Raw genomic sequence first — 12,009 nt, 5'->3', positions numbered from 1 at the left:
GTAGGAATCTCCATGCATTTTTCCACCCATGTTGAAGCTTCATTTTGCGGGAAGTTCTGCTAAGATGTATAGACTAAAATAGCTCAGGAAGAGCAGTGCCTTTCTGAGAACCAGGGTGACACAGTTGATGCATTGACTCTGAGCCTTTAGGCAAAGTTCCCTTGAAGTGATTATGTGGTTTTACATTGTACTTTAGCAGCAGGAAATCCTGTCTGACTTTGAGGCTCAACTAAATTGCACAAAAGGATGGAATATATCCTGCTTTTTAATGTTAATGATGGAGCACAGCAGAGATGGATTCTGACCCATAACCTGGATAATGTGCTGGACAAAGCATTTTTTCCATGCAGACAAAGAACAGGAAACTATAACTGACTAAGCCTTGGTTTATGTCAGTGAATTTCTTGTGGCTTAAAAATTGACATTATTTATAAGGTTTTGTCTCATGAAAATCAAGCACTCGTGTAACAAAAACAAAAAAAAAACCCAAATCAACTATATTAAGTCTTTTAGGCTTTTTTGACCTACAAAAACATTAAGAAAACAGTTTGCAGTGCACTGCTATTGATGATCTGGTTCCTGGAGTAATTAAATCAAAACTTGACCACTGTTAAATAGAGATAACTTCATATGGTACAGATAAAGGCCGGTTCTGAGTGTTTATCACCTTTGATTGAGCTGCTTAGCTCATAAATGTTATGATGAAGACCAGTGCTTTGAAGGGGAGGTCAAGGGCAAGGTGTTTAAAAATATTAAAATAGTAAAAACTGAAGGAAAATTTTTATAGTAGACCTGCAGAAAGCTGAATTACTGTCTATGCTTTTTATGCCTGAAGGTCTTGAAATTTATAAAGCAAGAGAGAGACAAGAAAGTAAATTAGAGAAAGGTTCATAAAAGGTTTAGATTACTGCTACTTGCTAAGATGTAAAATGTTCAAATCTTTGTTTGAATACTACTTATACATGAGTATGTACCTTTCTGTTTCCTTAAACAGTGACTTCATGCTGTCTAATGTAGACATGATTCTTTTGCTGCTATGACTATTAGCTTGCTTCTGTAAAAGAAACCATGGAAGTGATTTAGTTACATGTAGGTAGACTTGGGATGGGTAGGAAGGCTTCCCCATGTCCTCTGAACACAGCGTGAGGGCATTTCTGCCTAACTTCATGTTAATGTCCAGATATGTACCATGCTCAGACCAAGATGGGAGGTGGAATGCATGAATTCATGCAGGTCAGTCTGCATGAATTAAATTTCTTCATGTTTCTCATGTGTTGTCTGATACTTAAAGTCTCTCTCCCTTTTTTCTTCATCCAGGAGGTTGAACAGAATAGACCAGGACAGTATATTGCAAATTATTACCCATTTTTGTTTTAGATCCAAGATTGCTGGCAATCAGTGGCTCTTACCACTTGCTGTGAAACTTTGATGCTCCTGACTTCTTGGTTTCAGAGCTCTGCCAGTCTAACACTCTGATAGTCACCATAGTTTCTTACAATATTGTCTAGCAACATCAAGTATTGAGCAAGTGATAAGCTCACTTGCTCTGTTATTTGCCAGGTTGTGAGAGTAGAGTCCAGAGGCCCTGCCAGTGGAGCTAAATGAAAAGATATTGCTTAGGAACTGCAAAAAAAGGAAATTAAAGTAGATTCCTTGAATAGAATCTATAAAGAGTAGCTGTGATGTTGGCAGTGGTTGTTCACTGCAATATGGCACTTCCCTGTTTGGTTAGGTAATATTTTTAGTAATCCAAAGAATGTTCACTTGTGTTCTGTAGGTCAGTTAGATAATAAAATATATTAGGGTTGGGAAGAAAATTCTCAAAACATTTTCTTTTCCTTTGTGAGCAGAAAATATGACTTCAGATGCTTGGCTGAAGAAGTTTGTGCTTATTTAGAATCCATAAATAAATAAGACAGCTGTGTGATTCCTTGTGCTGCATCATGGACTGTCCTTACTATGTTATTGTTTTTCCATACAAGTGTATTACAAAAGCTGTGATGTCATTGTTTTACATATTCTTTTTTTTGCAGATGTTTTCATGTTTCCTTTTCTTTTCCCTTTCATCAGACATTTGCTGACAGGATATTTGGTATGTTCAGCTGGACAATTCCCATTGCTGTAGCCTTTTCTTGTTTTGGTGGACTTAATGCTTCAATTCTAGCATCATCAAGGTAGTGCATATCTCTTTCAGTTTGACAAGTGTTCGTAAGTCTTTTTACATGTTATTGTTATGCTGATCTATTATGAGAGAGGCAAAAATACTTTTTAAACTGAACCTATTGAATAACCACAATAAAACCACAGATCTAAATAAAGCTCTGTGTGTGTGTGTGTGTACATACAACCTTAACACTGCCTTGTTTCCCCAAAGCATTCCTGAGTGTGTGCAGAGCAAAATTGTAATATCAAATGAATTTTGTCTGTGTGGTGAGTCCTCAGGCCTTCTGATTGTTTGCATTGCCTTCCATTTTACTTGATAGAATAATTCGAGCAAGTTTTTGTTTTCAAATGTATTTATCTAAAACTTACTGACCTTTTAAAATCAGTATTTTAAAACTTTGTACTTGGAAAAACCCTAAAAAACTTGCTACTGCTATGAAGCTGCAATCAGAAAGCTTAGGATACTGTGTAGAACCTTTTCTTTGAGCACTGATTGTGGATGTAACTAGCAAAAGTTTGAAACAGATTTATTCAGGCATTTTAATATTCTTCCAATCCATTGAATTTGCAATGCCTCTGTTGAGAAGAAATATGATCATTTGGTGAAGTAGTCAATATAGAACAGTTGGTAATAAAATTGTGTGTGTTTGTTTTTTGAGCATGTGGTTGAGTGACATCATTTTAGGGACCTGGCAATCTCTTCTGGTTGGCATTGAAAACTATTCTTCCATAAGCTGGAATGTTTTCAGTGCTAGCTTTTAGAATTTTGTGAAACAATAGAAATTTGTTTCAGTTGCTGTAGATATTGCCTATTTTATCTGTAGGATGATTTTTTTAAATGGTTGTTAACAGCATGTTTCTAAAAGCTTACATGCCTTTCAATGGTTGTTGTACAGTACATCTTTATAAGAAGGTTCCAGTTTAAAGGACTGAAATTCAGTGTTGTAAATATTTATTTTGACTGGTGTTATTCTTTGATTTTCTGTAATATATTCTCTCTTGCCTGTGGTCTCAACATGTGTTTTACTGCTTTCTTTCAGGCTATTTTTTGTAGGATCTCGGGAAGGTCACCTTCCTGATCTGTTGTCTATGATCCACATAAAGAGGTTCACACCTGTGCCAGCACTGCTCTTCAATGCAAGTTATTGCTTTTCTTTTCAACTAATTAGATGGGACACACAACACAGCTTCCCTCAAAATGGAGCTTCAACACAGGGCTAGAAAAATGTACACAAATATATATGTATAAAAAAAAAAAAAAAACATGAGAAAAGTATAAAAGAACTAGTCCATGTACGTATTCTACTTCATGCTGAAATCAGAACATCAATTTAGCAGAAGGCCATGCCATTAGAAATGTGTTCTGTATACCATAGATTACAATGGACAATTGCATTTTCAGTCAATTGAAACTGCAACTAATAATTGTCATATTGTATATAAAAGATTTCTTCTGCTCAAGACTAAATAATTCGAGAGCCCAAAGTGCTTCTCTCAGATCCTTATTGCATCTAAATGCAGCTGAGAAAACCTGAAGGAGAATGTAATTTATTGTGATCCAGTCAATGAATTAAGACAACTTTTTCAGAACAAGAATATGAATTATTGAAAGGAAAACTTAAAAAATTCACAAGAGACAAAATATACTACAATCAAGGTGATTGCTGAGAGAGTAATTTTTTGAGGCTTAAAATTATGCCAGACACTAAGGAGTATAAGGTGTTAAGGGCAAAAACCAGGATAAACAGTAAGTTTCAAACCTTTGGGTTTAGATTCTTACTCTTGTTCTTTTCTAACAGTGTTTTATGACCCTTATTTACCTGGCTGTGGAAGATGTCTTCAAGCTGATAAATTACTTCAGCTTCAGTTACTGGTTTTTTGTTGGTCTCTCTATTGCTGGGCAGTTATATCTACGTTGGAAAGAACCAGATCGGCCAAGACCTCTTAAGGTAATACTTATTAAACAGTAACAATTGTTTAAAATCCCTGCCTTCCATATTATATAAAAGTACTGTCTAAAATCTGGACCATACATGTTAAGTCTAAAGGTTACAGATTGATCAGGACATAAAGCATGGTTTCCATTTGATGTTGTACAATGAAAGGTAGCTTGTCTGCTAGGCAAGAACAAGAGATTGTTGTGTCAGTACACTCTTATTATACGCTGGTTCAATAAGTACCCCTTCTGTCTGCCCACTGGAGAATGTCTCAATAGCCTGACATAGTAGTTAGCCTTTTATCTAGCAGCAGCAATCTTGATTGGAAATGCTCGAGTTAAGTAACTGTGGATCACCTTTAGCTCCGATGGTATCTGATCCTCTGATAACCTCATACTTTGACACTCTGCTGAAAAAAGTCAGTAATTCTTGTTTCCCAAGTTTTACTGGTTTTGTCTAAAAACACTTCATGGCACTATGCACTTTCTTTCAGCACAGCAGAGTTACCATACTTGATTACTTTTGCAATTTTTAGCAACAGTTTCATTAAGAATAATTTTGCAAATTTGTTTATGGTCCTAAATAGCCAGATATATGAGAGGAAGAACAGAGAATTTCACAAACGGGGTTTCAGAGAGAAAAGTCAGTATCATAATGTTTGTAACAATAGACAGTAAATATTTCATTAACATTGTGTTCTCTTTTTTCTGTCTGCAGCTGAGTCTGGCTTTCCCAATAATATTCTGTATATGCACAGTATTTCTGGTGGTAGTGCCACTCTATAGTGACTTTGTAAATTCAGTGATTGGAATTGCCATTGCTTTATCTGGAATTCCATTCTTTTTGTTGGGAGTCTATTTACCTGCATCAAGGAGACCTCAATTTATTAACAAGATTATGGGTAAGTTTCTTTGTTAGCTGGAGATGTTGTTAGGAAAGAGGAAAAGTAGGTGACTCTTGGTCTGTTGATGGAAAGGGTTGTGGTGGGTTGACCCAGCTGAGTACCCAGGGCTGGCTCACCAGCACCCCCAGCAGCACGAGGGACAGAACAGGAAGAACAAAGGTGGGAAGACCTGCTGGTCAAGTCAAAGAAAGTTTAGTAAGTGAAGTGGGGAAAAACTGACTGCAAGAGCAGTCACACGTCTCACAGGCAGCCCAGTGTGCAGCCAGTCTCCAAGCAGCAGTTGTATGGGAAAACATTCCCAGGCAAACACTTCTTGCTCAACCTGTTTCTATTGCTGAGCATGAAATCAGATAGCATGAAAGCCCTTTGCATAGTTTGGGTGAGCTGTTCTGACCATCTTCCTGCCAGACTTCCCTGCCCTCTCCCACGCTGCTGGCTGCAGGAAGAGCTGAGTAAAAGGAAAGAAAAGAAGCCTTGATACTGTGCAAACACGGTTCAGCAGTGGCCAAAACATCAGGAAAAAGTCTTTATTTGAACCAAGACTGATGACTGTAAAAAGTGTGAACATTCTTGGTAGCAAAAACTGTCCAGCTTTACTGAATCAGATATTTGAAAATAGATAGATTTTATGTCAGTAAAGAATGGAATTTTGCCTTCTGTTGAATTACAGCAGTTAAATTACACAAATTTCAATTTTTCTTCATCTGTGCTCTTATATATAATTTATATATTTATAATAATTAATATATTATATATAATATATATTTTATATATATAATAGTTTATATTATATATAATATATATTATATATATATAATATATATAATATATTATATATATATTGTAATAACAATAACATTGTTATTGTTGCTGTGTGAGACAGCCATGATGAGGAGGGATGTGGTAAGGAAGGTGTATAGCAAAACCTTACCCTGAAAGCAGGATGTGGTGCTGCAGCAGTAGAACGTATGTAAATACTCAGTAATCTTGTAGCTTTCCCTGTGTGCTATTAGTTTTACTTTCTTTATTCCACCAATTTTACGCTCTTCATTATAGAGAAAAAAGATTTTACTGGAGTTACTTGGCAGGGTGCCTAAGAAGCAGAACACCCTAGGATATCAACAGAACAGTTTAAGATTCTGTTAAAAATGAGTGGGACACAGTTATTGTACTAGATTTTATTGTTTGTTTCCCTAAAGAGAAGCGAGACAGCATTCCTGACAGCTCTCATTAGTCAAATGTGTTTTGTAATCAGAGTTGAGATAGGTGGCTGTTGTTCTAATCTATCTCCGATTTCTCCGCAGGTGCAGTCACACGAAACATGCAGATGCTCTGTTACTGTGTTTTAACAGAGATGGACCCAAATGCAGAAAAGAAACCAGAAATCAAATCCAAATAAAGTTTAAAGCCATTACAAGAAGCAGGAGGGAGGATAAAGCAATTACACAAATGAAAGGGAAGAGCTGGAACTGGAAGACACAGAAAAACTGTTTTCGGTGGTCTTTCAGAAATGCTGAAAATGTTCTTACTTGCAGATGGATTCCAACGTTGGAATCATGCCCTTGTGTCATCCTCCTAAACTGTGGCATGTTTTCAGGGCAGGTTTTCATTGGATAATGATTACCTACTCACACAAGCTGTGTGTCAATACTGTTTCTTCTTCAGAATTGGTATGAAAATGGTAAGAGCTAATGGATCAAATTAGATTTCTGCAGAACCAGGTGGTGAAGTAATGCATTATTACGTTAGACTGAAACCCACTTTGACTCCAAAGACTAAGTCATTTCCAGCTTAATTCTGATGGATGTTTGCATGAAATGATTTGCTGTACTCAGTTCTTTCCCAGAAGAAAACTAGTCACAACAAACTACTTCATTTGTTTTTCTGCCCCTAATGATAAATGAAGTTCTGCTCCATTATTTATAGACTGAACCAACCTTTCTCCCGTAAAGATTTTATTCTGTATGCTACATGGAAATGTACCTGACTGTGGCAAGGATTTAATCAGCTAAGCACCTTGCCACTGAAGATTTGATTCATGGTTGTTGATTTTTTCTTGTTAACTTGTTAGTACTTTCTGAATTTCTGCTGGGTTTTATGAAATTTCCAAAATTAAAATGTTCTGTTTGAAGCCTGGTAAACATTTGTTTGTGAACTGTTTCAGTGAAGACACAGTAGCTGAGTTACCTCAGCAGTCAGAAAATTCCTTTTATAAATTTCAGTGCTGTTCACTAGAAAGTGACCATCTAAAACCTCCCAGAAACCACTTTTTTTCCTTCTATAGCAGAATTTCTGTGGGAGATACTAGATCTTGACAGCTAAGTAGTAGGGGAAAAACTAGAAATAAAAACAGAAGTAAAAGGTATTACTGCAGTACAGACATGCTAATTCATAGTCTATGTAATTCCAAAGCTGTAAGCCTAAAATCAGGACAGTTTTGATACTGAATTTTGGTGCAGCAAAAGGCAACAAGAAGCCAGCCTGTTTGTCTGGCAAAGTGAGATGTACTTCAAAAACATACCTGAGATTTTTACCTTAGTTCAGAATGTCTGTCTCAGTTGACCTGAGTTTGGCCACATGTATGGTTTTGTGCATTTAAGTTGAACTAAATCTTGTAATTACAAGATTATGGCTGAAGCAATACACACTTCAAAGGGTGCACCACAGTTGCATCAGTGACCTGAATAATAGTGGGGATATTTGGATTTTTGCACTGCCACGTTAACCTTTCTCTGAAGCAAACAAAAATACCTTGCCTCCACTACTTTGCCATTACCAGACAAGACTAATTGGCCTAAGTACTGCCGTAGCCTCCAGTTCATGAATGACATTGACCAGGTAAAAGCTAATCCTATCAGCTATTTTTTACAGACTCAAGTAGGAGAGTGCTGAAATACTTCATGTGTCCAAACAAGTACAGTGGAATTGTTTAAAGATGTATAAATGCAGATTAAAATGGTGACCTGGGTTCAGCTGTACCAACTTCTGTAATCTTTAAATGAGTAAAGAAAACTTGGTCAAAAAAAATATTTATTTACAATTTAAATGCACATTGTTCTACTCCAAGAGTAAAACTACTGGGAAGAGTAATGGACAGGTCAAGGCATTTCATATGCTCAAACACTTGTGAAAAAAGTCACTTGACACTTAGGAACAAATGAAGTAGAAAGCAGTAGGATAGGGTGCCTTCCAGAACTTCCACTTGTCATCAGGGCAGACACATCGATCTTTTTGTGAAACCTGACGTATTAGTCATGACCAGAAGGGCTGCTGCCAACAATACCTCCATGTCTGTACATTTGCTACAGGTACAAACTCTTGGGCATGCAGCTTTGGGAAAACAAAAATAAAAGGTCCCTTCAAAACCTTAACACATGCCATGAGTGGAAAATTCTATTTTAAAGCATAGAGCATCTTGTGCTTGGAAAAAAATTTGTGTTGTCAAGTGGCCATAGTCACACCCATCTGTTTAACAGCCACCAGCTGAAGCTGGCTGCTCAGATAGTACATTCTCCTACAGCAGCAAATGTTCACCTTGAGTATGCATTTCATCTCCAAAACCAGGCTGTTAGTCAGAACCCAAATCTTCAGTCTCATCGTATCCAAATTCCTGCAAAACCTCCTGTCGATATTTGTCCCATGTTCTTCTCCTGTAACATTGGTCCTCATCACTGAAGCTCTCTTCAGAGTCTGTAGAGAAAGCATCAACACTTCCAGATTATCCCTTATTTTTACGCAAAAAATTAAGTGAATCAGACTAGTTTAAGCTTCTTGAGAAACTAACGAAGTCTGAACAACTTCTGTATGAGCTGAGGTTTGAATTGTGCTTGAAGTACTCTGGGGTAGGGAATTCAGAAGGCAGAGGCAGTGTTTCACAAGTATGTGGACCCTAGTCATGGATTCCTTCTCTAAGCAAGCAAACCTTTGCAATTCCAGCAGCCTCAATCTGACTTCTCAATTTTGTCTTCTCAAAACCACTAACTTCTCTTCTAGTTCCAAGAAAGATAATCCTCCTCTGCGCACATTCCACCACTGTAAGAGCAGAACGCTACCCCAGCAGTGTTCAGTTAAGTTGCTTTTTTTAGGGATAGCATGTAAAAAATAGGGGATGTATACATGCACAGCAGGAAAGCAAACAGCATTTATTGTAGGTGTACCTTTTTCTCCATCTTCCTCAGGTAAGAATTCATCTTCTTCAGGATAATCATTACGCCAGTTATTTTCATCATTTTCATCATCTTCATCTTCATATACTTCCTCTGGACCAGGATCATCATTTACCTGCATGTCAACACAAAACACAATGCTGAGTGTCTGTGTTTATAGTGAATGTTAAGTGGGTTTTCATCCACCTGTGCAATACTGTACAGATCAGAAAGAGCTAGGAAATACTTATTGATGGCAGGCAGAAGGAATTCTGCAGTGACACAGGGCACACTGCAGAAGAATTTGAGTTGTCACTACGTTCACCTTAACACTTCAAATCTGCTTTAGGTGAAGAATCAGTGAAGTCACACATGTATATGTTCCACTCCAACATTTCAATGTTAACATCTAGCTTAATCCTACTCACTTGAGTAGTAGTGTAATAGATCAAGGAAGAAAGTTGTTTCAGGCTCCCAGTATACAGGTCTGTTGATCACAGGAACTATACAACACAAGAGTAAACTTTACATTAAACTTCCTAACTCCACAGTCACTGAAGAACAATTTATTATGAAAAAACATCTAAGGATCAAAGTCAAATCCTCAAATACTGTAAAAGTTGTGTGTGTTCTCCCTTGCTCTTCTTTTCATTCAGTCATATTTACAATGACATTTTAATGGCTGCCTCCCAATTGCAAGCAAGACGTAAATTACTCAAGTTTCATGTTGCTAAATTTAATTGTCAGTTTGAAACCAGACAGATTCTTCTCATTACATGAGCACCATCCCTTCCATTTTGTCATATGATGTCCTGGGATCAACAGCAAACTGCAGGAATGTGGGACTGGCAGTTACAAAAGGCCTAACACAGAAGTCACTAAGCATACATGTAGTGTCTATCTTAAAGAACCTTTCTTGGCATGGCAGCTTTTAAGAGCAGGACTTTAAACATCTTTTATTTGTGATCTTTCTAGTTGAGAAAGACTGGTTTTTCCACACCCTTACCCATTCATATTCTTCTCTATAGGGCTGTACAGAAAGGATATTTTCAATCCAATCAGGGGCTGATGTTTCCTTATAGTAGATGTCATAAACATACTCATCTTCTTTGTGACCATGTTCTTTTTTACCATCTTCAGAAACGTTTAAACGCTCACGGATCATCTCTACTGCATTGCAGAGAATTGCATCTGGATCAGTCTTCTGCTGAGAAAAAATAAAAAATTAGTATTTCCACTAAAGTCATGCTAAGTCTTATTTACAGCCAACAGTTTTCAGACGAAAAGACAACTTATACATCAGACCAGGGCAAAGAAAAAATAGGGTGGTACAAGCCCTTCCTTAAGGAGCAGTTCTGCACACTGTTTCAACATTACTGCACTTAGGGTCCTCATGAAACATTCCAACTTGCAATCTGGTTAAAGCTCCTATTAAATAGCGGAATACTTACAGTGCAAGAAAACTCCCACAGCAGTCTGCCCGCATGTACCACTCAACAGCCATACCAAAGTACTTCAAGTACACCAAATTCATAGCTGACCTGTGGGTTTGCGGTGGTTACACTGGAATCTCCCACCATCTCCTCTTCTTGTACAATATCAAACAGCTGGAATTCCCCACAGCAGTCTGAACTCTTATGGACAGCAGCACTCTCCTCTGGGGAAGCATCTTGCGGTGCTTCAGACTCGGAGCTGTCCCCGTGGGGCGCAGCCTGGCCGCGCGTGGCAGGTGCAGCTGTGTCGGTGCAGTCGGGCCGGTGGCTGGATATCACCCGGTACCGCTTCTCCTTCCTTTCTGCCTGCTTGGCACAACGGAGCTCCCGAAGGATTCGCTGGGTGCTTCCCAAAGAGGGGCGCAGGCTTTGAGCTGCCTTGTCTCGCGTGATGGCATCTTTAACGTACTTCTGAACTGGCTCGTTCTGGGGGAAAGGAACAAAAAGGAGGAGAAATATAATGATAACATCAACATAGCAAGTCATACTCCTTCCTAGAAGATATGAAGACCTGCAGTACCAATAATCCTAACAACATTCAAGTAACTTCTACTATTATTTTAAGCAACATAACAATCATAATAGTCTCTTGTTATGAGGGGAGGAAAGCACAAGATATAGAACAGAAGACGTAAGACTGTTTCAATTTGATTTTTAAACAACTTCGTGGTACAGAATAAGAACAAGAACACATGCCTTTGGAAGACTGCAACGGACCTAAATCTAGGGCATAATATCCTTTACTTTATAGTAAGAAGACCATTTCCCATGACGGACCAGTCTTATTCAATACAAAAGGCTGGATGGCAGATGGTGGTTGATATCCTTGTAGGGCTGAGCTTCAGCATCTCACACAGCAGAAATTCAAGCTTCATTTATTGACTGCTCTGGAGTTTCCAAGTGAGGAACAGCCTCTAAGGGCAGAAAAGCGAGTGCTGCGCACAGCTTGTCACGGAGATCCCTGCGTGCTGTGGCCCGTACCCTGCCCCTGCCCTGCCCGCGGCTGTCACAGCGCGGGAGGAGCCGCCGTGCCCTCGGTTACCGGCACAGGACGGCGCTGCCCGGGGCCGGGCTGCTCTCCAGATCCCCGCATCCACAGGGGAGCCTCAAAGAGCCGCGAGGAGCAGCCAGAGAGAGCCGCGGCTTTCCGAACCCCTCCAGGAGCACCGCCCGGCCCACTCCGCCCCGGTACCTTGGAGGACACGGTCGCCACCAGCTTGAAGAGGTTGGTCTCCACGGGCTCGGCGCGGCGCCGCTTGCAGGCCAGGAGCAGCGCCTCGGCCGGCTCGGGGCCGCCGCGCTTCCGCCGCACGCGCAGCACGGCCGCGCCCGCCATGGCGCCCGCGGGAAGGGGCGGAGCGGCCGCC

At 39.3% G+C, this 12,009-nt stretch overlaps 2 protein-coding genes across 5 annotated transcripts in view; one reads left to right on the top strand and one right to left on the bottom strand.

Moving 5' to 3' along the window:
- The window catches only part of SLC7A6 (solute carrier family 7 member 6), a 26,972-nt gene extending 18,551 nt beyond the window's left edge, over nt 1–8,421 (top strand). For 3 of the 4 annotated variants that reach the window (XM_068202794.1, XM_068202793.1, XM_068202792.1), the window contains exons 6-8: nt 3,963–4,112; nt 4,818–5,001; nt 6,309–8,421. In XM_068202794.1, the coding sequence (XP_068058895.1) occupies nt 3,963–4,112; nt 4,818–5,001; nt 6,309–6,403 (429 nt within the window). In that variant the 3' untranslated portion in view covers nt 6,404–8,421. Of the gene's footprint in view, nt 1–2,070; nt 2,175–3,203; nt 3,301–3,962; nt 4,113–4,817; nt 5,002–6,308 lie in introns of all 4 variants that reach the window. The other variant, XM_068202795.1, reaches the window with a different exon arrangement.
- On the bottom strand, nt 8,018–12,009 carry SLC7A6OS (solute carrier family 7 member 6 opposite strand). The gene is made up of 5 exons (XM_068202801.1): nt 11,835–12,009; nt 10,691–11,068; nt 10,156–10,353; nt 9,162–9,285; nt 8,018–8,694 (listed from the first exon to the last, which is right to left on the bottom strand). Exons 1-5 carry the CDS (start codon nt 11,976–11,978, stop codon nt 8,573–8,575), a joined length of 966 nt encoding a protein of 321 aa, XP_068058902.1. The 5' UTR covers nt 11,979–12,009; the 3' UTR covers nt 8,018–8,572.

Source organism: Anomalospiza imberbis, chromosome 12 (assembly GCF_031753505.1).
Source record: "Anomalospiza imberbis isolate Cuckoo-Finch-1a 21T00152 chromosome 12, ASM3175350v1, whole genome shotgun sequence".
NCBI lineage: Eukaryota > Metazoa > Chordata > Aves > Passeriformes > Viduidae > Anomalospiza > Anomalospiza imberbis.
Note: the sequence above shows the minus strand (reverse complement) of the source record. Positions and strands in the feature narration are given on the sequence as shown.

Excerpts from the sequence above, each read along its gene's own strand:
- SLC7A6OS (XM_068202801.1), bottom strand. The coding sequence starts at position 11,978 with ATGGCGGGCGCGGCCGTGCTGCGCGTGCGGCGGAAGCGCGGCGGCCCC. Across the intron at positions 9,286-10,155 it reads ATAGAGAAGAATATGAATGG|GTAAATGATGATCCTGGTCC; the intron begins GTAAGGGTGTGG and ends GTTGACATGCAG. Across the intron at positions 8,695-9,161 it reads TGAGGAAGATGGAGAAAAAG|ACTCTGAAGAGAGCTTCAGT; the intron begins GTACACCTACAA and ends CTTTCTCTACAG.